Below are 25136 nucleotides of genomic sequence, written 5' to 3' on the forward strand. Positions count from 1 at the left end.
GGGATGGGTCACTGGCCAATGCAGGACTGTATGCACTCTTTGTACATGTTGATACAAGCAGAGATGGCTGCTCAGGGTCGGGGAGGGTCCACTGTTCTCTGTGCCTAGTTACATTCTAGTGGCAGTGGTGGCTCAGGGTCAGGGTGCTGGTGGGTACAGGGCTTGCGGGCTCTGTGCTCACCAAGTCTCCGACTACAATGGCATTATGGCAGAGGAGGGTGGGCGGAGTGCACTCCCACTGGCAGCAGGCAGGGCAAGGCACACATATACATGTGTGCTTACAGGGCAGGGAAGGCACGATCCACCTGCGCACATACGCACTGACTGGCAAAGTGATGTGGAGGGAGGCTGTGGACCCCGCGTAAGCAGGAGTGGGGAGAATGAGCAGGTGGGCCGGAGCATGGCCACACGATGAACTGATCTTTGTTGGAGATCAGCTGGAGCTCTGAGTTTATTTCTTTTGCTACCATGTACTGATTACAAGGCAGAGATGGCCACTCAGGGTTGGGAAGGGTCCACTGTAGACCATGCCTGTAGTCCCAGCTACTCAGGAGGCTAAGGCACAAGAATCAAGTCAGTAGGCTGGGCGTGGTGGCTCATGCCTGTAATCCCAGCACTTTGGGAGTCCGAAGCAGGTGGATCACTTGAGGTCAGACCAGCTGGAGCTCTCTGCTGGTCAAACCTGGATGGCCAGCTCAGGAGCTATGATGTGGGCCATCAGGGCACCCTAGGCTGTACTGCAAAAGGGAATGGGCAGGCTGGGGCCCCAGGAGAGGACAGCAGACCAAAGAGTGCTCAGGTCAGACCGGTCCTATCTGATGGGCAAGGCCACCCTGCAGAGTTCAGGTCTGACAGTTCCTCTAGTGCTACAGTCTCTTATAGAGACAAGCAGAGCCTAGGGGGATGAACATCCCAGGCTGTGCTCCAATACAGATGCTCCTGCAGCAAACCCTCTGGGCTTCACACTGTCTCACGTGCTGCCTCTATCGCTTCTCTAAGCAGCTCTCCCTGCCAACCAAAGTGTCCGTGATGATCGAGGGATTTTCTGCTGCCGGGATCCCAAGAGGTCCGTGGCAAGAGTGAGTTGCTCCTTGCCAGTTCAACTCACCCATTCCCCTGGAGTCATTAGGGGCCAGGAACCAGTCCCTGTGCACAGTAGCCCCATGTGGGCTTCCCAGTTTCCTCCCGCTTCATTCCAGCTTCTGTGTCTTCCCTCAGCCTACTCAGTGCCTCCCCTTTGAAGATCTGTTAGGAGTGCACCAGTCGTCCCAGTTTCTTGGTGGCAGCTATTCCACCTAGCTGTATCTAGTCTGCCATCCTGCCTAGCTCTCGGTTTTCTTTAAAATCCTTTAATCTGTTTTATTGCTTTGGTGTTTCACATTGAAGGTTTTCCTCAATTTTCTGGTACTCATTGGTTGTCCACCCATATTTAAGAGTGAGGCACTAAAATGCTTCCCAGGAGATCTGAGTTTGGTCAGAACTTGTAGGCTGGTGATATTCACAGTATGTTTTTTACTCAGTTTCTTCAAATGAGAAGTGTCTAATCTGTCCTGGAATGGAATTAAGTTTCACTTAATTTCCCTATTTTCAGTGTAGGACCTTATCCCTGCTTTGCTCTGTGCCTGATATACCTGAATCTGGTTCCGTTTTTCTAGTATATCTCCTACCTATTTTCTCTTAGTTTATCTCCCTTGTTTATACAAGTGGAGTTTTTTTTTTCAGATAATAGCTACAATCTTTGTTGTAGATATAATCATTCTAGTCATATAACTAAAACTCACTTTGGATTTAATCCTAAAATGTATTGGCCACTGTAAATGACTACTATCCTTCATTATCTATCTGTCTAGCCAAGTTTAACTAGTTTAGATCTTAGAGATTTAGTTCTGAGTTTGTTTCTTTTGCTACCATGTACTGATTACAAGGCAGAGATGGCCACTCAGGGTTGGGAAGGGTCCACTGTAGACCATGCCTGTAGTCCCAGCTACTCAGGAGGCTAAGGCACGAGAATCAAGTCAGTAGGCTGGGCGTGGTGGCTCATGCCTGTAATCCCAGCACTTTGGGAGTCCGAAGCAGGCGGATCACTTGAGGTCAGGAGTTCGAGACCAGCCTGGTCAACATGGTGAAACCCCATCCCTACTAATAATATAAAACTTAACTGGGCATAGCAGTGGGCACGTGTAATCCCAGCTACTTGGGAGGCTGAGGCAGGAGAATCGTTTGAACCCGGGAGGCAGAGGTTGCAGTGAGCTGAGATCATGCCTGGGCAATAAGAGCAAAACTCCGTCTCAAAAACAAATATCGAGTCAGTAATTGCTATTAGGATTATTAAAGTGCATCTTAAATATCATACTGTGTATTGCACAAAAAATATTTTTCTCTTTGAAAACAAAGGTTGCTTCTCTCCTTTTGAAAATTAGACATTTCAAAAATGGCAGAACTCTTTATGGAATGTGAAGAAGAAGAGCTAGAGCCATGGCAGAAGAAAGTAGAAGAAACTCAGGACGAGGATGACGATGAACTGATCTTTGTTGGAGAGATATCAAGTTCAAAACCAGCCATTTCAAGTAAGCATTTACTTTCAGTGAAGTAACGTTTCATAAGATGGTTGTTTCTAGTGGAAAATATATGGAATATCTTATCTGTCCTTGATACTGTTGTTCTTCTGTAAGGAGTTAGAGGTAAGAGGGAGAGTAAAGGTCTGTAAGAACTTGTGAGAATCAAAGCAAGAATGTAGTTGAGGACTGGAGTAAGGAGGTGAGAGGTTAAAATATCAGATGTGAGCAAAAGGAAATAACTAAGTTAATTGAGGGTTAAGATGACCTGAACAACATTGTAAGCCTTCTGAGATTGAAAATCATAATTTTTAATGGAGCCAAGTAGCCTGTTTGTTAATTTTTTTTTCTCCCTTAAACTCAGATGTACAGAAAATGAAGTATTTGCAATACTTTTCTTAAAATATCTTAATATGCTAAATAAGTTTGTGTTAGTGTCTCATGGGGGTTCTAATGTCTAAGCAACTGCCTCATCAAAGTATCATCTTGATATATGACTATAAAATGCATAGGTGCTGCATCATTATAGAATCTCTGGTCTGTCTACCAGCATGTGCTGTAGCCTCTGGCTATACCCATCTTCTGCAACTACTGTTTATATTCATGAAGGAGGGAGGGCCTGGTTTTCCAGCACTATGCTTGGACAGTGCAGGCAGTCAGCATACGTAAATCTTCATGGCTTTCTAGCAAAACATGTCCAGTACCTTTGTGGATTGTTAGATTTCTGTTAGAGTAATTAGACTTGACATTATTATAATGTTAAAGTGAAGATATTGGTGATGCTTGTTAGAGTATCTTCTCCCTGTAATCCTAGCAGTTCGGGAGGCCGAAGTGGGTGCATCACTTGAGGCCAGGAGTTTGAGACCAGCCTGGCCAACATGGTGAAACCCCCCTGTACTATAAAGATACAAAAATTAGCCAGACGTGGTGGCACGTGCCTATATTCCCAGCTATGCAGTAGGCTGAGGCATGAGGGTCTCCTGAACCTGGAGGCAGAGGTTGCAGTGAGCCAAGATCACGTCACTGCACTCCAGCCTAGGCAAGAGAGCAAGACTATGTCTCAAAAAAAAAAAAAAAAAAGTCCTCAAAAGTGTGTAAAGTGCAAGGGACAACATAACTGAATTTCAGGAGAGAAAAAGGAAACAGATCCTTTTTCATTTTATTTACTTTTTTTAGGCCTGGAGAAGTCAAGGAGTGTAGCCAGCATACCAGTCGTCTTTCTTACCATGTCAATGAGTAATAGTGTGGTTAAGAGATGAGTTTTAAATTTTCTGAAAGCCTAGTTCTTTCTTCTCTTGGCTCTAAACTTGCGATAGCATTTCCACTCAGTTTTATCAGAGGCAGAATAATTTAGCTATTGAATTCTCAATGTCATTTCCTGTGGCAAATTGGGAGGTTCTAAGTGGAGAGCCACTTAAATTATTAAATGAGCTAGACATATTTGGCATATTTATTGTTGATAGTAGAATAGAATATTCTCTTATTTCAAGTCACTGTTTTAATTTTTATGCTGAAATATTACCATATTTCAAAATTATCACTCAAATCATCTTATTGAAGCATGACAATTAAGATTCAAGTTGGATTTATATTGATTGTAGATGACTTAGCGGTACTCAACCAAAACAATGTGTATTAGTTTTAAGAGATTCTACCAAAAAGGGTATTGGACCCAATATTGATAACTCAGAATTTAAGTGATTTTATTGATGTTTTATTTGTGAGCTATAAAATATTCTAGCATATGGAATATCATCTAAATGTTTCTATGGAACTGCAATGAAGGCAGGGGAAGGAGAGGAAAAAACTTGTGATTGGTAGACTATAACCACCAAAAAGTAAAAATAGCTCTTAGTGGATTAATACTTACCCTGAATTTCTGAATGAAAACATTATCAAGTTGTTTGAGGAGATTTTTCTTCTAGAAGACTTCTGTAATGTTTACTCATAGAATACTAAATTTCTATGATCAGAAAGCAACCCTACTTTTGTGTGACCCTTCACTTTTATCCTGACCTCAAGTGATGCACCCACTTCGGCCTCCTGAACTGCTAGGATTACAGGGAGAAGATACTCTAACAAGCATCACCAATATCTTCACTTTAACATTATAATAATGTCAAGTCTAATTACTCTAACAGAAATCTAACAATCCACAAAGGTACTGGACATTGATAGAATTGTTTCTTGGGATCTGGTTCTTTTCTCTTTTTTTTGGAGACGGAGTCTCGCTCTGTCACCCAGGCTGGAGTGCAGTGCGCTATCTCAGCTCATTGCAAGCTCCGCCTCCCAGGTTCACGCCATTCTCCTGCCTCAACCTCCTGAGTAGCTGGGACTACAGGTGCCCGCCACCACACCTGGCTAAATTTTTTGTATTTTTAGTAGAGACAGGGTTTCACTGTGTTAGCCAGGATGGTCTCAATCTCCTGACCTCGTGATCCACCTGTCTCGGCCTCCCAAAGTACTGGGATTGCAGATGTGAGCCACTGCACCCAGCCGGGATCTGGTTCTTTTCTACTAGGAGAGAAAAAAGGAAAATTGTTGAGGTTTTATGGGATTTGTTAATGCTTTGTACCTTTTCCTGATAAGCAATTTTAATCAAATCACTATTCTTCCAAATTTCAGTTTGACCCCTCAATAACCTAGAAGTTACAGAGTTCATATGGGGACAAGGGTGTGCAATCTTAAACTGATCCAGAGGGTTTTGTGAGGCTCAAACTGATTTCTAGTGTGGTAATAGATTTGAAACCCCTTACGCTAATCGGATACTCTGGAACTACAGGTTTAATTTAGTCTGTAGTCTCTGATAATTTCCTATTCAGAACTCAAGAGGAATGGTACAGAAAGTTAATCCAGTCAGCTCCCATCATGAAACTTCCAGATGTTGGGGAAGGGTTTGATTTCAAGTCACGGGAATCTGAATCTGTACACAATCCTGTCACCATTAAAGGAAAGAAATATTCTTCAATTATTGGTTATGTAAAGATGTATTTTTGGAGGAATTTTTCTATCAGTATAAATTTCTTTCACATAACAAATTTTAAAATAAACATAATTTTATAGATATTTTGAACAGAGGCCACTCCAGCTCATCTTCAAAAGGAATAAAGAGTGAGCCACACAGTCCAGGTACAGTATTACTGTAGTATTTCCATTTTAAAGTGAAATATTTTGATATAATTGGTTGTATAGAAATATATTCAATATGTTGTGTAATTTTAAAATACAGGTATTCCTGAAATATTCAGGACTGCAAGTCAACGCTACAGAGACCCACCATCAAATCCAGTGGCTGCCTTGCCTGGATTTCATCCTGTATCTAAACCTTCACAAAGCTCTGTTACTGTTGAGAATGTGTCTAAACCTGTAAGTGTTTATAAAATTACACAATTGGCCGGGCGCGGTGGCTCACGCCTGTAATGCCAGCACTCTGGGAGGCCGAGGTGGGAGGATCATGAAGTCAGGAGATCAACACCATCCTGGCTAACACAGTGAAACCCCGTCTCTATTAAAAAATACAAAAAATTAGCTGGGTGTGGTAGTGGGCACCTGTAGTCCCAGCTGCTCGGGAGGCTGAGGCAGGAGAATGGCGTGAACCCGGGAGGCAGAGCTTGCAGTGAGCCGAGATCACACCATTACACTCCAGCCCTCCAGCCTGGGCAACAGAGTGAGACTCCATCTTAAAAAAAAAAAAAAAAAAATTACACAATTAATTCAGGGACACATTGGCTGTTACAATACTGTGTTAAAAATGTGATCTATCAGCCGGGCACAGTGGCTTATACCTGTAATCTTTGACACTTTGGGAGGCCAAGGCAGGCAGATCGCTTGAGCCCAGGAGTTCGAGACCAGCCTGGCCAACATGGCAAGACCACATCTCTACAAAAATACAAAAAATTAGCTGGGCATAATGGTGCCCCACTTGTAGTCCCAGCTACTCAGGAGGCTGAGATGGGAGGGTTGCTTGAGCCCTGGAGGTCAAGGCTGCAGTGAGCCAAGATCATACCACTGCATTCCAGCCTGGGTGACAGGGTGAGATCCTGATTCAAGAAAAAAACAAAAGCCAACACAAAGCCCCAAAATTGTGAACTATCATAGCCAGTTACCTTTTCAGTAGAAAAATTATCCCCATCTTAGGCCGGGCGCGGTGGCTCAAGCCTGTAATCCCAGCACTTTGGGAGGCCGAGGCAGGCGGATCACGAGGTCAGGAGATCGAGACCATCCTGGCTAACACAGCGAAACCCCGTCTCTACTAAAAAATACAAAAAACTAGCCGGGCGAGGTGGCGGGCGCCTGTAGTCCCAGCTACTCGGGAGGCTGAGGCAGGAGAATGGCGTAAACCCGGGAGGCGGAGCTTGCAGTGAGCTGAGATCTGGCCACTGCACTCCAGCCTGGGCGACACAGCGAGACTCTGTCTCAAAAAAAAAAAAAAAATTATCCCCATCTTTATGATATAACTAAACCAAAACCCAAAATAATAACTGCAGGAATTATCCAACATGTTAATAAATCAGCTAATAAATAGAGTATTGAAAACTATACTATCTAAACATGAGTGAAAAAGTATGATCAGGTTCGGCATAGTGGCTTACGCCTGTAATCCTAACACTTTGGAAGGCTGAGAGAGGTGGATTGCTTGAGCTCAGTAGTTTGAGACCAGCCTGAGCAGCATGGTGAAACCCTATCTCTCTTTAATAAAAAATAAAGGCCGGACACAATGGCTTATGCCTGTAATCCCAGCACTTTGGGAGGCCGAGGTGGGTGGATCACCTGAGATCAGGAGTTTGAGATCAGTCTGGCAAACATGGTGAAACCCCGTCTCTATTAAAAATACAAAAAAATTAGGCGTGTTGTCGCATGCCTGTAGTCCCAGCTATTTGGGAGTCTGAGGCAGGAGAACCGTTTAAACCTGGGAGGCGGAGGTTGCAATGAGCTGAGATCGCGCCACTGCACTCCAGCCAAAGCAACAGAGTGAGACTCCATCTCATGAAAACAACAACAAAATAAAAAATTAAAAAGTTTAATCAGTAATGAAATGTTGGCATATTTGCAACATGAATAATGCATAATGGCAACATTTTTAAGTTAATAAACTGAAACAGGTGATCTTGAATTGGAAAAAGTGTTCTGAAGTCATTATTGCTGCTTATTCTGAAAAGGTACTTTCATAGTTTAGCTTTAAAAACTTCTAGTAAAAGTAATAGATAATAATACTTAACATTTACTGGACTGTTAATATGTACAAGTATTTGTGCTAATCTTACTTAATTCTTATGGCATCTTTATGAGGTAGGCACAATTTTTATTTTTTTATTTAATATTTTTGAGACAGTGTCTTGCTCTGTCTCCCAGGTGGGAGTGCAGTTGCACGATCTCAGCTCTCTGCAACCTCTGCCTCCCAGGCTCAAGAGATTCTCCTACCTTAGCCTCCTGAGTTGCTGGGATTATAGGCACGCACCACCATACCCAGTTAATTTTTGTATTTTTAGTAGAGACAGGGTTTCACCATGGTGGCCAGGCTAGTCTCGAACTCCTGACCTCAAGTGATCTGCCCCCACTTGGCCTCCCAAAGTGTGGAGTTACAGGCGTGAGCCACCACGCCAAGCTGAGGTAAGCACTATTATTATTCCCATTTTATAGCTGAGGAAACTCAGGCTCAGAGAGGATAAATGATTCACTCAAGGACACACAGCTTGTAAGTGATGGATCTGGTATTTCAATCCAGGATAACCCAGAATTTTTAAAACATGCATATACACACATCCATTTATACATTTGAGCATATACTTTATTTATTTAGGGACAGGGTCTTGCTCTGTCACCCAGTCTGAAATGCAGTAGCATGATCATAGCTCACTGCAGCCTCCAACTCCTGGGCTCAAGCGATCCTTCCACTTCAGCCTCCTAAGTAGCTGGGACTACAGGCATGTACCACGATGCCCAGCTAATTTGGCTTGTAATTGTTTTTTAGAGATGGCGGGGTGGGGGGGGGGGGGTCTCACTATATTGCCCAGGCTGGTCTTGAACTCCTGACCTCAAGCTATCCTCCGCCTCAGCCTCCCAAAGTGTTAGGATTACAGGCGTGAACCACTGCTCAGCCCTATTAAGTATGTACTTTTTAAACAGAAGCACTGCCTTAGAGCATTGGTATACCCTTAGAGTTCCGTAAGTCTCTTTCAGGGGTCTGTGAGGTTAAAACTATTGTCACAGACATTTGTGCTCTTCACTGTGTTGACATTGTAAAACTCTTCAAGTGATTGTAATGTGCAGCCAGAATTGAGAATGACAGACAAATATTCTCGAATGAATTGAGAATCCTACATAAGGAAATTTTGTTTAAAATTTTTAAATCTGTTTCATTATCTATGTCTCAACTCTTTCAGGCAGGGAAGGAGAGTATTATCTCTCTTAAAGCGAGTGTGATATAGCTTAAGGACACAGACTTTGTAATCAGGCAGACCTTAGTTCTGATTCCAGCTCCTTCATCTGTAACAGACTGGGTTGTACTGGGAACCTTAACTACAAGATATTTTAGTTTACCTATTTATAAAATGTGAGATAATATTAGGTCTTTATTAGTACTGTTATGATAGCTATTAATATAATACATGTACTGTGAAAGAGGCAAGTACATTTTAAATACATAATTTTTAGTGGCTCTTATTTCAGTTGGAAAGGTAAATAACTTGAAGCTCAGAAGTGGCTTGCCCAAGGTAACATAGTTAAATAAATGGACAGGTCTTCTGAATCTCAGCCTATTGCCTAGTCTGCCTTACAGTTATATTTGTTACCTTTCTGAAATATTTTATGAGACATAAGAAATTCCCAGTTGGAGAATTATTTAACAGGTTATTTGTTGAATAACGTGTCTGCTTTCTGAAATTGTGGTACTTAATTTATCAGAGATGTCACCTCGGAAAAGGTTGAGAGTGCTACCTTTATTCAGAGGAACTTCTGTTAACCATTTTTGGAAATTGCAAGTGGATATTTTCCACTTTTAAACTTTTAAATAAAAAATATTTAGAGAAAATATTTATTTTGTGGTAAGATTACACTTAGTCACAATTAAGTCATAGTCTAAAACCTAATCATCTCTCAAATGGTAAGCACAAAATAAGCAAGCAAAATCTTTATATCCTCATTATAAAAGTAATGTGTAAGGAGGGGTAGGTTAGAAAAGAGACAGGGAAGAGTACATACTGTATTTTGATTTTTGTTTTCTGTAGATGGTTAGGGTGACATCAGAGTATATCAGTCAGGGGACCATATTAATATGTATTTGATATCCCTCATTGTTCTCTGAACATTGTACTGGGAACATTGTTCTTTGTCATTGGATATTTCCAAAAAATATGATGTTATGTGATAGTATCATTTAATTTATTTAGTCATTTCTTTATTGTTAGACATATAGGTTTTCAATTTTTGCTATTATAAATCATTCTTCATTAAACATTTTCATTTCTTTAGCATAGATTCTTAGAAATGGAGTAGTTGGAATAATTGGACCAGAGAATATGAACTTTTTTTTAAAGACCTTGTTATAGACACTGCCTAAATTTCCCCGCAGAAAAGTTGTTCCAAAATATAACCTCTACTTTGCCGGTAATATTTTTACATTTTAACGTTTTATTTCAAACTGATTGTAGATTTACAGAAAAATTGCAAAAATAATGCAGAGTTTCCATATACCTCTCACCTAGTAGATGCTAATTTTGGCAAAGACTAATAATTACCTTTGTGTTTTATACCGTATTAGTAATTGGGTTATTAAGATTCTTTATAGTATTGACGTACAGCTAAATTTACCTCTATAAAAGTTCATGAAACAAAATAATCATAACTTTTTACAGGATTTTACAAAGAATTCACAAGTTGGATCAGATAATTCTTCAATTTTACTGTTTGACTCGACCCAGGAATCACTACCACCATCCCAAGACATACCAGCAATTTTTAGAGAAGGTTTGGTTTACCACTCTTTCATAAAAATTATAAATAGAGACTTGTTGAATATACATATGGAATTGAATTTCTGTTTTGAAGCCCATACCTTCCTGTTAAGATTTTCACGTATTATAACATGGAATAGAGCTAATCATTCCTGAATGCCTTTCTCGGGTGATATATAAAATTGTGTTTAGTAATAGAATATTTTATTTATTTCTATTAAGTTGGCTAGCACATATTCTTTGCACTCTTTTTCACTTGGAACCAGCCATGGACTGAACAATCTTAATATAATTTCTGTGAGTCAAGGAAGTCCCCTGATGCCTTAAATACTCTGTGAAAACAAGTAGTAATTATTTGGAAAACAGTTAGTATGAGAAAAGGTGCATGGTTATAATTGATTTCTCAATATGCTGATGTTTTTCTATTCAAATAAATGATGTAGATGTGATAGTTAAACATGATTATAGAGTAGTATTGTAAAATGAAAGAACTAAAGAAACAGTGATTTCCACATGGTAAGTACTCAGTAAATATACTTTGAAGTAATAATGGAAATTTTTCAGTTGAAGTGTTAGAGTTCTTTGATGTCCACCATAACAAAGTTCTTCATTAACCTAAAATAAATTAATATGCCAATAAAGGAATTTTGTCTCACTGAAAAATTCTCTATAATTAAAGCAATTATTCTCTGTATTAGCTAGTTTAATATGTTTCACTAAATGGAAAGAGGAACACAATTTTTTTGAATATGTAAGTATTTACTCATAAATTAGTATATAACCTTTACCAAACCAAAACAAAAAACTTATAGTCATATGAATGCCAAAAATATTTTCCCATTTTGATATTACTTGGTTTGATATTCACCTATCTAGGTGTCACTTGTTAGTAAAATAACCAAGAACCAAAATAAACAGGGAGATAAAATAGTTGTTTTAACTCGGGTTTTGCAAAGCACATGATCTTTATTCATAGAAAAAGTCTGAATTATTGAAGCTTCCAAAGGGTAAAGACAGTGACTCCTACTGTCTCTCTAAGATTAATACAGCACAGAGTGGAACTTTGTCCTGAATGGTAAATAGGGTTATAGTTAATTGGGAAGATACAGGTTTAAGCCTTTATTCTAAAGATTTCTGTGGCCTTTATCAGGTCATCTAACCTCTGTATACCTCAGTTTTCTCACATTATTAAAATACTTTTGTTTTTCTTACATAAAGCATTTATTCTCCAGACCTGAAATGAGCCATTTGGGTATTAAATTTTAATTCTTGCAATCTCAGGGCTTTTTAGAGGCCCAAAAAAAATAAGTGGAAAGTGAAAAATGCATTATCAGTTATAAAGAATTTGACAATAAAGTTGTTAGAATGATAATCATGAATGATAATATGTGCTATATGTTCAGAAACATGATTAATAGACTCCTGAGATGATCATGGAAAGTTCTTAGAGAAAGTTGGATTTGAACTTGATTTTGAAGAGTGAGGATAGGATTTTTATTAACACAGATAAGAAGAGTTGAGATAGGGAACACCGCAAGCCAAACACAACAGAAATAAATAAGCTAAAGAGTCAGAATTTAAAACTATTGAACTCAGGTTGATTTTATTTAACTTAGATTTATCATGCTTAAAATAAGCATATTTAACAGTCTGTTTTTATTATCCAGCTGGTTATATAATCAGTTGCCTAGTCCAAAGTACTAGCACTCGTTGGTTGTTCAAGTAACCTAAGTATCTCAGAAAAATGTTAGTGATTACACAAAAATTAGTCATAGGTGCCTTCAGTATAGCTGGCAGTAATTATGTGCTTTGAGGATGGAAAAAATCATTTCTGTTTAAGGAAAAAATCATTTTTATCTCAAAGAATGAAACATAGATTTAACAGAGGAACCCACTAATGTAATACTTATTTTCCTGGCATGTATCTACTCTCCTGCTTCTCCTATTAATGTAGTTGTGAGCTTTTAAAACATGACGTACAGTTTTAGAAACCTTATCGCAAAGTACAATTGTATATTATTTTCAAAAATCACTTGTGTTGGGTCTGGTTATAGCCTAAATAGCCCCACTTGTCTTGGGAATGCCCTGAATTATGTAATCCTTTGGTCTTCAAGGTGGTGGCTCTCAAACTCGGAACTATCTTTAGCAATGAAATTCTTACTCAAAATTTATGGAGAAATTAATAAAACGTAAAAGGGTTTCTTTATCTGACATACCCATTATATTTTCTAAGATAGACCGACTGGATTAAGGGGAACATACTTTGAAAGTCATCATATTAACTCTAAACCTTTTCATATGAATGAGTGAGGTATTATCATTCAAGATTAGTTGTTTCTACTTTGTATATAGGGAGTAAACAAGATAATTTAAACCACCTGTTAGGTTGTTAGGTGGAAAAAGAACCAATTTGAATTTTCCATTACACATCTTAAGTTTTTTAAAAAACATTTAAAAGTGTTTCTCTAAACGTTTAGAATAATTTTTTTAAATATTTTACAAACTCAAATGCATTTAGGCATCTAAATATAAGTTGATGTGTAGAATTTCAGCTCAGAGTATTCTCTGTGCTGTAACTTTTATTTATTTAGCTTGGAATTTTTTGTTGTAACTTTTTTCATGATACTTGTTTGTTTTCTTTATTTGAAAGCATTTTTAGAATTTTTGTGTATAAAGTTTATTTTGTGAAGTAAAGATATGTAGTTCATAGTAGTAGCTGTGCAATTTCTACTTGCTCATATAAATTTTAATCATTATTGTCATTTGTATGTTATGCTTATTAAATTATATTACCTTTAATTTTGTTCCAAACTGTTTTTGCTCAATTTTAAATGTAAAGCCATTTTGGTAGCAGTTTTACATAAGCAATATTCCATACTGAAATATTTACAAATATCTTTCTCACTATTTAAATCTTTGTAGGTATGAAAAATACTTCATATGTATTAAAACATCCTTCTACTTCTAAAGTAAACAGTGTTACTCCAAAAAAACCAAAGACCAGTGGAGATGTTCCTCAAATAAATCCCTCCACTTCATTGCCTTTAATTGGTTCTCCTCCAGTGACATCCTCCCAAGTTATGCTATCAAAAGGTAAACATGAAGTCTGGCATGTAAAAAAAAATATTATTTATACATACATTTTAGAAATGGTGATGAATTTTAAAACCATTATTAGTGGTCATTTAAGGTTTTAAAAAGATGAATTTGAGTCTTAAAAGTCCTTATTTTATTGTAGGTACAAATACCTCATATCCATATGATGATGGAGCATATTACCTAAGAGCTTGTCCTAAGTGCAATGTTCAGTTCAATCTTTTGGATCCTTTGAAATACCACATGAAGGTAAAACTTTTTTCAAAATTCGGTTGTTAAAAATGTTCATAGATCCTTGAAAATATTAAAAATTAATATACAGTAAATACTGGTTTATCCAGGTATTTAGATAAGAAACCTTCTCATATTGGCATTTCCATATAACTTAAGTTAAAATTGATATTCACAATGATTATATAAGATTTTAAAGTCCTTTCCAATGATGAAATTTTTTAAATTAAATTATGGATAGAACTGGAGGCCATTATGTTAAGTGAAATAAGCCAAGCATAGAAAGACAAATGGATGTTGTCACTCATATGTGACAGCTAAAAAAGTTGATCTTCCAGAGGTGTAGAGAGTAGAACAATAATAGTTGCCAGAGGCTGGGAAGGGTATGTGTGGAGGGGTAGGGGAAGAGGAAGAGAGGTTGGTTATTATGCACAAAGATACAGTTACATAGGAGGAATAAGTTCTAATGTTTGGTGCAAAGTAGAGTGAAAAATTGCTAGGAGAGAGTAAGATGCTGCCAACGCAGAGACATGGTAAATACTCGAGGTGATGGATACCTCAGACATCCTGATTTGATCATTACGTGTTCTGTGCACTTAACAAAATATCACATGTACCCCATGATAATTTACAAACATTATGTATCAATTTAAATTTTTAAATTAAGTTCATATGCACTGCAGTGTATGCATATTGTATTTTATTTTTGTTTGTTTGTTTATTTGAGACAGAGTCTTGCTCTGTCGCCCAGGCTGGAGTGCAGTGGCACAATCTTGGCTCCCTGCAGCCTTTGCCTCTCCAGTTCAAGCAGTTCTCCTGCCTCAGCCTCCCAAGTAGCTGGGATTACACGTGGCGCCACCGTGCCAGGCTAATTTTTTTTTTTTTTTAGTAGAGACGGGGTTTTGCCATGTTGGCCAGACTGGTCTCGAACTCCTGGCATCAAGTGGATCCACTGGCCTCAGCCTCCCAAAGTGCTGGGATTACAAATGTGAGCCACCACACGTGGCCTGCATTTTAATTTTAAATGAAAATAATGTACAAATTGGAATATTTTATTGACTAAATTATGCCATTCTTCAAACTTCCTGTAAAGCAGGTGTTTTATTAGGTGCTTAATCTGTTGTGTAAAATAAAAGCTCCTTTTGTTTAGCTTATTTTTTGCCCATGGTGACATATGCATGTCACATTACCCTAAGAAAAGCTTGTTTTTGCCCATGGTGACATATGCATGTGACATTACCCTATGAAAACCTTAGTCTTACGTTTTAATTTTCAACACTCAAATTTCTAATGATGGAGCATTTCATATGAAATGATAGTTTTAACTCAATCCATAATGTGGTTTATATAGTTATAAATGAATTCTAGCGTTCTATTAATATAGGAAGCTCTTGAAATTAGGTTTTAGGTAATTTTCACAGTACTAATGGAGTATGGGATTAAGGTAACACTCCACTTAAAATATTTTAGTAGATATTACAGTATTCTGTTATGTGTGTATAAAGATGGTCTGTATTCTCTTTGCATGCCCAATGTAAATGACAGGAAGGGGCAAAGGAGGCAAGAAAAAAAGTCAGTGTTGATTATATGTGGGAAAGAAGTAATGAGAAGAGTGCAAAGCAAAGAAGCAACTTAGAAAAAGGAATTGTTCACTATTTCAAAGATTGGCAAATTTTTATTAAAATTTGGCATTTGGGAGGCCAGGCGTGGTGGCTCAAGCCTGTAATCCCAGCACTTTGGGAGGCCGAGACGGGCGGATCACGAGGTCAGGAGATCGAGACCATCCTGGCTAACATGGTGAAACCCCGTCTCTACTAAAAAATACAAAAAACTAGCCGGGCGAGGTGGCGGGCGCCTGTAATCCCAGCTACTCGGGAGGCTCAGGCAGGAGAATGGCGTAAACCCGGGACGTGGAGCTTACAGTGAGCTGAGATCCGGCCACTGCACTCCAGCCTGAGTGACAGAGCAAGACTCCGTCTCAAAAAAAAAAAAAAAAAAATTTGGCATTTTACAAAAAAGGAATTCTAAAATTCCAAATACAAACGTCTTTACTCTGACGCAAGACTGTATTGAGTCTTTTGCTGTTTCCACCTCCCTGAGTGTGTTTGGGAAAGGGGAATCCAAGTCTCACATTACCACTATTTTCCCATGGTATCTTCCAATTCTGTTTCATGGTGGTGTTCTTTAGGACATAGATGTATCCATCTTTTATGATTCATTGTGAGTGCACCCTTTAGCATTTTTATAGTGTCCTTTTTGTCTGTTTAATGCTTTTTGTTTGATATCAGGCTTACAACCCTTGCTTTCTTATTGTTTCCACCTGCCTGTTTTATTCTTTGCTTATCCTTTTACTTTCAACCCTCCCAAATCACTTTGTTTTTCTTCTTTCTTGCTTTCACCAGAGTTGTTTTTTCTTTTGTGATCCTATATGAAAACTTTTCTTTTAGAAGTGGAGTTAAACCCATGTATATTCATTGGTAGGAGAAATTTAACTGGTCTGATAGGTTTTGTCTTAGTTTTGTCACAATGTTTTGTTATGCTTCTTTGTCCTTTTTTTTTTTTTAAGTCTTTCAGTTTGTGATTTTAGGGAAGTTTTTTCTTTTGTTTTCCACTCTAACTTGTTTTAGTATGTAGTCTTGTCTTTATTTAACACTTTATTTAGTATTTATTTAGTATGTAGTCTTGTATTTTTGTAACATTTTATTGAGATATGATTGACCTATAAAAATCTGTATTTAATGTATACAACTCGATGAGTTTGGAGCTAAGTATACATCCATGAAAACATTACAATTTGTATCATAAACATAACCATCACCTTCAAAAGTTTCCTCCTACCCTCTATTACCTTTTTGTGATATGAACACAATAGAAAATCTACGCTTTTAGCAGATTTTTTTTTTTTTTTTTTTTTGAGACGGAGTTTTGCTCTTATTGCCCAGGCTAGAGTGCAATGGCGCAATCTCAGCTCACCGCAACCTCCACCTCCTGAGTTCAAGCAATTCTCCCTCCTCAGCTTCCTGAGTAACTGGGATTACAGGCATGTACCACCACACCCAGCTAATTTTGTATTTTTAGTAGAGATGGGCTTTCTCCATGTTGGTCAGGCTGATCTTGAACTCCCAATCTCAAGTGATCTGCCCGCCTTGGCCTCACAAAGTGCTGGGATTACAGGAGTGAGCCACTGCACCCAGCCAAATTTTTTAAGTATGTAATACAGTATTGTTAACTATATGCACTATTCTATATAGTAGATCTCTAGGACTTACTCATCTTGAATAACTGAACCTGTGTACCATTTGACTAATACCTTCCCATTTTGCCCTCCCTCTAGCCCCTGGCAATCACAATTCCACCCTCTGCATCTATGAGTTTGACTATTTTAGATTCCTCATGTAACAGAAATCATGTAATATTTGTCTGTGACTGGCTTGTTTTCCTTAGCATGTTTTCCAGATCCATACATGTTGGTGCAAATAAGATTTCCTTCTGTTTTTACGGGTGAATAATATTCCATTTCTATGTGTGTATATATATACCACATCTTCTTTATCCATTTGTATATTAATAGATGTTTAGATTGCTTTCATGTCTTGGCTATTATGAATAACCCTGCAATGAACATGGGAGTACAGATGTCTCATTGGGATTCCGATTTCAGTTCCTTTGGGCGTATACACAGAAGTAGGATTACTGGATCATATAGTAGTTCTATTTTTAACTTTTTGAGAAACCTCCCATGTCTTCCATAGTGACTGCACCAATAAAATTCCCATCAACAGTGTGAAATGGTTCCCGTTTTTCCACATTCTTACCAACACTTATCTTTTATCTTTTTGATATAGCTGTTCTAATAGGTGTGAGGGGATAGCTCATTGTAGTTTTGGTTTGCATTTCCCTAATGATTAGTGATGTTGAGCACTTTTGCACATATGTGTTGGCTACTCATGTGTCGTCTTTTGTCTATTCAATTCCTGTGTCCATTTTTAAATTAGTGTATTTGGTTTTTTGCTATTGAGTTGTAGGAGTTTCTCATATATTTTGGATTTTAACGCTTTCTCAGATACAGTTTCTCCTATTTTTTTCTCCAGTTATTCTTAGAGAATTCTTCTAGAGAAATTCTACAACTGTAAAATATACCCAATAAATAAATTAGTTTTATCTCATTGAATAAAAAAGGCTTTTGTATGAAAGTATTCCACATTAGGATCAGTTTATATGATGTCTTGATTTTATTCATGAGGTAGATTTCCCCTTCAGATATTTAGGCATTCTAGATAGAATATGTTGAGATACTCAAAATGTAACTGATGCTTCTTTCTTTGTGTTCCACACATTTTCTAGCATGTTAAGTCTGAAGAATAGCAGGTTAGTTGTGCTCAAAGTCTGGTTCCAATCAAGCTTCACTTAAATATTACTGTGTTATTTTATAATCAAGTTTATACATAATGGCATATAAAACTACCTTTTAAGCTTTTTTTTTTTTTTTTTTTTTTTTGAGACAGAGTCTCACTCTGTCACACAGACTGGAGTGCAGTGGCACGACCTCAGCTCACTGCAACCTCTGCCTTCTGGGTTCAAGCAATTCTTCTGCCTCAGCCTCCTGAGTAGCTGGGACTACAGGCACGTGCCACCATGCCCGGCTAATTTTTTTGTATTTTTAATAGAGACGGAGTTTCACCATATTGGCCAGGCTGGTCTCGAACTCCTGACCTCGTGATCTGCCTGTCTCAGCCTCCCAAAGTGCTGGGATTATAGGCATGAGCCACCATTCCCGGCCTGAGCTATTTTTTTTTTTTTTTTTTAAGGAGATTTCATCATGATTGCATTTTACTTTCTTTCAGCATTTGTGAATAAAAAAAAAATTTTTAGTAGGTATTGTTGTATTTTTCCAAATAATTTTCACTGAAGAAAACTTAGAAATTGGAGGTCACTGACCACTGATGTCAAGAAAGCTACATGGGGTGTGGTGTATGCGTATACACACACACACACACACACCACACACACACACACACGTGTGTGTGTGTGTGCGTGGTGGGACATAAATACTCTGTGTGTGTGTTATCTTTTCATATCCAGAAATATATTTACACAACGTTTTTGTGATGAAATTAGTATCCCAGAATCTATCACAAAATTACAAAAATTGTATGTCAGTTACTCTGGATGATTTCCAAATTAATACATTTGCTCTAAAAGTAAATGAAATGGAAAAATACGTCCTTAATAGATAAATTATTATTGTAGATTCGGGGATACATGCGCAAGTTTGTTAACAAGGGTATATTGCATGATGCTGAGGTTTGGACTTCTGATCCTGTCACCCAAATAGTGAACATAGTACACAATAGGAAGTTTCTCAGCCCCTGTCCTCTTCCCTCCCTCCCAACTTTTGGAGACTTCAGTGTAGTTTCCATCTTTATGTCTGTGTGTACCCAGTGTTTAGCTCCCACTTGTAAGTGAGAACATAAGATATTTAGTTTTCTGTTTCTGTGTTAATTCATTTAGGATAATGGCCTCCAGCTGCATCCATGTTGCTGCAAAGGACATTATTTCATTCTTTTTTATGGCTGTCTGGTATTCCATAGTGTATGTGTACCACATTTTCTTTATCCAATCCCCTGTTGATGGGCACCTAGGTTGATTCCATGTCTTCACTATTGTGAATAGTGCTGCAATGAACATACAAGTGTAGGTGTCTTTTTGGTAGAACGATTTATTTCCCAGTGGGTATATACCCCCCCCAGTAATGAGATTTCTGGGTCAAATGGTAGTTTGATTTTTAGTTATTTGAGAAATCTCCAAACTGTTTCCACAGTGGCTGAACTAATTTACATTCCTACCAACAGTGTATAAGCAAGCACGTAAGCTGTATCTTGACACAGATGTGAAATGGGTGATTTTGGGCCAAGAAAAAGATTATTATTAAATATTTACATCTAAAAAGAAAAATTGTAAAGAAAAAATATTAGATATGTAAACATCCCTGATCTTAAGGTTTTCAATTTGTTTTTGAAGTTATTCCTTTATTAAGATAGTAGGTGTTTATTGTTTGAATTTTTTTAGAATATATAAAAATGGAAGCCACAATTTTGGTGAATATCTTTCTAGATACATTACCAAGCATAGTTTTATATCATCTGGCCTTAGATGTAAACTCAATCGTTTTTTGGTATCTTATCTTTAAAAGAGCTATAGACAAGGCTCATATTTTTTTTCCTCTTTCAGCATTGTTGTCCAGACATGATAACTAAATTTTTGGGAGTAATTGTTAAATCAGAACATCCATGTGCTGAAGACAAAAATAAGACTGATTCAGAGACAGGAAAGTTGATCATGTTAGTCAATGAGTTTTATTATGGAAGGCATGAAGGAGTCACTGAGACAGAGCCAAAGACTTACACAACCTTTAAATGCTTCAGTTGCTCGAAAGTTCTTAAAAATAATATTAGGTATGTAAATATTTATTTTTATTTCTGTTTGAAAGTTGGAATATGACAGATAAGAATATAGTATCTTTACTTTGCTGTGCCATCCTCAGTAAGTAATTATAATACTTTCTACTAAGAACAGAGGCAGATTATCGTGTTGGAAAGTTTTTGTTCCTTCTTGTATTTTAAGAGTTTGACTCCAGGATCCACCTAATTGTATTGTTTTCAGATAGCTTAAGAAAAGTCAAAATGTATTTTAATTTAGGGGAAAATTATTTCTTTTCCCTGCATTTATTATTGAACTAGGAGGTTTCATGAGAAACTTATATTTTCTAGCTGACTTTGAATCTTACTTTTCTTCATGTCACCAGAAGAACCACTATGCAGCATGACCTCCTCCATACTAACCTTATTTAAAGCTCAAATTTTTCAATTTTAAAATAAATTTCAGACATTTACCCAAAACCAAAGAGAAGTGTTTTGGAGGTGTAAAAAAAGATAAAAACCCAAACCTTCACAATAATTGCTATCTAGGTTGATGACATTATCACTTTGTTTCAAGATTATTTTCTTCAGTGATTCATAATTGTAAATAGTTGACGCAGTCTTAAAATTGTTGTTTACATTGAATATGCTTACTTTGAAATTCAGCAACAAGTTTTAGTAAGCCCTTTGAAAACGGTATGTCCATTTATATTGTACTCTCTGCCATTGAACATCATAGTTCCTTCTCTTCAGAAGCCTTTTAGAGAAGCTAAAATAGCAGACGGTAAAACTGAAAAACAGGCGGTGCCACAAAGAGCACAGCCTGCTAAGAAAAATGAATAGTTTGTGCTAACAGTGAGCCAGTATAATTAGATAAAACAAAAGGTTCTTGTAATTATAGGCATTAAAATTGCTATTGCATGCATTTAGAAACCAAGACACAAATAAAAATATACCAGCAGTTTGTCTTTTGAAGCGCTGAAACCTTCAAAGCTTTCAAAGATTTGTCTATTCCCTGTAGCTGCTTTTGGTGGTAGGGTTTCCGTCCTTTCAGTATTTTATTTTAAAATGTAAATAGTATTTTATGTATGGAAAAGAAGCCTGCTATTTTTCTTTGCTAAAAAAAAGTTTTAAATCTAAAATAATGATAACAGCGAATTAGTGGTGTTTCATATGACTACATTAATGGATTATTTTTAAAACAAAGATGAAAAAAACCTTACTGAGCCACTTAATGAAAATAAATTATTTAAAGTACACACTTTTCTAGAGGGCTTTCAGGCCTCAGAGATGTTATTTTGAGTAATAGAATTACATTTTTAAAATTTAGGTTCAGAGACTTATCTTTTCTTTGGTTATAAGTCTGAATTTTTGCTCTTATTGGCAAATTGTTTATAGGTTTATGAACCACATGAAACATCACTTGGAACTTGAGAAGCAGAACAACGAAAGCTGGGAAAACCACACCACCTGCCAGCACTGTTACCGGCAGTATCCCACACCCTTCCAACTGCAGTGCCACATTGAGAGTACACACACTCCCCATGAGTTTTCTAGTAAGTGAAAGTTTCTTTGGAATCCTGAATATTACTGACATTGATCATCCGAACTGTGAGGAACCCTTAAAAATTCTGTCAGAAAAATAAAAATAGAAGTAGACTTTGTAATTTGAGGGCAAAATTGAAAAAAAAATCATAACTTTTATAAACTTAGATTAAATGTGTTACTAAAGCCAGGTGTGATGGTGCATGCCTATACTTCCAGCTACTAAGGAGGCTGAGGCAGGAGGATCACTTGAGCCCTTGAGTTCAGTACTGTAGATTGCTGTGATCAATTGCACCTGTGAATAGCCAGTGCACTCCAGCCTGAGCAGCATAGTAAGACCCCGCCTCTACCAAAAAAAAAAAAAAAAAAAAAGTAGAAGAAAAAAATTGTTAAAATTGAAGTCCCTCGGTCAGGCATAATGGCTCATGCCTGTAATCCCAGCACTCTGGGAGGCTGAGGTGGGTGGATCACCTGAGGTCAGGCGTTAGAGACCAGCCTGACCAACATGGAGAAGCTCCATCTGTACTAAAAATACAAAATTAGCCAGGCGAGGTGGCGCGTGCCTGTAATCCCAGCTACTCGGGAGACTGAGGCAGGAGAATCACTTGAACCCAGGAGGCGGAGGTTGCGGTGAGGCAAGATGGCACCATTACACTCCAGCCTGGGCAACAAGAGTGAGACTCCATCTCAAAAAAAAAAAAAAAAAATTGAAATCTTTCTTATATACAATTCATTAGTGGAAACTTCCTTGGCATAACATGCATTGTGTGTAGGGGACTAAATTAGAACACCCAGATTCCATGGTTTTCAAATTTGAAATCAATTGTCTTGATTTACACTTTAGACAAAAAGTAACTGCAAAGTTAGTTAAGATTTAGAGTCTGAGAAGCGAACAGATTTGGTTCAGATTCCAACTTTGCCTTTTACTGCAACTGTGAGATCTCAAGCAAGTTACTTAATTTTTCTGTGCTTCTGGTTCCTCATCTGAAAAATAGGAATAAAAAATAACAGTACCTTCCTCGGTGATGTTACGAGAATTAAATAAGCTGATATATCCTTGGAACAGCATTACAGAGTTAACAGCTATAAAATTGTTAGAACCACATCACTATTACTTCTACTATCATTATTACTTGTTGTTGTTATGGATGTACAAAATGAATCTTTTTTATACACATCCTTAAATGGTATAATGTGTTTTTTTCCACTTTCAGCTATTTGCAAAATCTGTGAATTATCATTTGAAACAGAGCATATTCTTTTACAACATATGAAGGACACCCATAAACCTGGTGAAATGCCATATGTTTGCCAGGTACACACACATTTTATTGTGTAGTTAAGTGTTTGTTTAATTTTCATGTGCCATGAAATAGTATTGTTCTTTTGATTTTTTTAAAACCATTTAAATCAAATTAGTTACTATGCTAAAATTGAAGACCCTCTTCATTAGTGGAAACCCCCTTGGGATTAACTCATGCATTATAAGTAAGGGGGTGGAGTAGATTTTGCCTGTGGGTTGTATTTGCTGACCTCTGCACTAGATGAGGAAATGCCCTACTAGAGAAAGACAAATATGTGGGTTATCATATAGGAAAGATTATAGATATGCTAGAGAAATAGGAAAATCTCTTAGTTATAGAAAACCAATTTAAATGCTTTGGGATCAGTGTTCCAGAATTTGAAGTGGCTTCCAGTAGCAAGGAAGTGAGATAAAGATAAATTGACACTGGCATAGCATGGATGCTATTTAAAATCTGAAGAAGAGAGTACTCTGTTTTATATAGCAGGAAAAACTTTTTAGAACAAGATTTGGCAGAGCTTGAAAATTTGCATCAAGATAGGGGTGGTAGATTTGAAAAGAAGAAGAGAGTCTTACTGTGTTTTGGAATATATGCCTAAACTTTGAAAGATATCTTTCAAATGTTATCTTTATTACTTGCAGTAATATGATTATTCTTAGTTGTATAGGTGGCAGAGCTGTACTAGTAGTACATGTTCTTCCAAACAGATGACCCGTTATTGCTACTTTGATGTAATTGCAAGAAGTTATAAAATTTCAAGTTAAACTAAGCCTTCTTTATATTTCTAGGTTTGCCAGTTTAGATCATCAACATTTTCTGATGTAGAAGCTCATTTTAGAGCAGCCCATGAAAACACTAAGAACTTGCTATGTCCATTTTGCCTCAAAGTTAGTAAAATGGGAACCCCCTACATGAATCATTACATGAAGCATCAGGTGAGATTAAGCAGTTCTTATTTGTTCATGTTGTCTTAGTGAAAAGATACAGATCTATATGTATAGATCTATAGCTACATCTTTATCTATCTATAACTTAGAACATTGGTTAGATTTGTTCTGGACAGAAAGCAAAGTTGTTCCGAATGACACAATTAATTTATAATTTATGCTGAATAACTTGTGAGACTTTCACTTATTTTCCTTGCTTGCTTTCTGGTGACACTGAGAATCAAAAATAGTCAAAGTTCTGAAAGATAGCTAGAAATAGGAACCCCAAAGTGGAGGAAAAAACAGAAGATTCATGAAATACTTAAGTTAGATATTTCAGGACCTAAGGGTGGTGGGACTGGGAATGATTTTGGAGGTGCTTATCAAGAGCAGGAAAAAAAAAGTTTGAATGGAGGAACATAAGATTAAGGACTCATAGCCTTGTGTTTTCCTCTTTCTCTTGAAATCTTATTTCTACTTTCTAGCCCACTTTTTATTATGAGACATGTGGTTGTCATCAGTAACCCAGAATTAACTTTTGTAGCAGCCATTAACAAAGGAAACAGCAAGAACACTTATGACCAGATATGTGAACTACACCAGAGAACTATATTTAGGTTGTAACTTACTTCCTTTGTGACTTTTGCCAGTTCTGCTATATAATTTCTGGGATACCAGTATTGATGCTTGTATCTTTCCTTTGAATTCTGATTTTATGCTTACTGATTCTTTTCCTCAATTAGAGCATCCTGTGGGCTGAAAACTTTGATGAAACAGTGGGCCTATTCTTGAGTGTTTGAAACAGCAATAGTGCCTTTGCCAAAAATCAGAAGTCAATGGATTTACTAAATCTGGTCATGTAATCGAGTTTTGCCTCCTCACTGATCAGCTCATTACATTTTCTTAGTATTAATTGCATTGTCTCGGCAAGTTCATTCACTACCAGCGCTAACGTGGCCCTTGATTGTAGTCGTTGGATGATCATGAAATCAACTTGTAGTTAATTGGGAAAAAAGTCATAAAAATAGAATTTCCAAATACATTCAGATTACTTGTGTTATGACTTAGATGGTATCAGTGTCTTTTTTTTTTTTTTAATCCTGATAGG

General features: G+C 37.3%; 1 protein-coding gene across 1 annotated transcript in view; it reads left to right on the top strand.

Moving 5' to 3' along the window:
- ZNF280C (zinc finger protein 280C) overlaps nucleotides 1-25136 on the top strand; it is a 68752-nt gene that overhangs the window by 19783 nt on the left and 23833 nt on the right. The window contains exons 3-12 of the mRNA XM_023198861.1: nucleotides 2421-2567; nucleotides 5619-5684; nucleotides 5785-5921; nucleotides 10409-10520; nucleotides 13430-13600; nucleotides 13746-13852; nucleotides 20066-20289; nucleotides 21652-21809; nucleotides 23013-23113; nucleotides 23891-24037. Coding sequence (XP_023054629.1) covers nucleotides 2421-2567; nucleotides 5619-5684; nucleotides 5785-5921; nucleotides 10409-10520; nucleotides 13430-13600; nucleotides 13746-13852; nucleotides 20066-20289; nucleotides 21652-21809; nucleotides 23013-23113; nucleotides 23891-24037 — 1370 coding nt within the window. The remainder of the gene's footprint in view (nucleotides 1-2420; nucleotides 2568-5618; nucleotides 5685-5784; nucleotides 5922-10408; nucleotides 10521-13429; nucleotides 13601-13745; nucleotides 13853-20065; nucleotides 20290-21651; nucleotides 21810-23012; nucleotides 23114-23890; nucleotides 24038-25136) is intronic.

Source organism: Piliocolobus tephrosceles, chromosome 12 (assembly GCF_002776525.5).
Source record: "Piliocolobus tephrosceles isolate RC106 chromosome 12, ASM277652v3, whole genome shotgun sequence".
Classification (NCBI taxonomy): Eukaryota; Metazoa; Chordata; class Mammalia; order Primates; family Cercopithecidae; genus Piliocolobus; species Piliocolobus tephrosceles.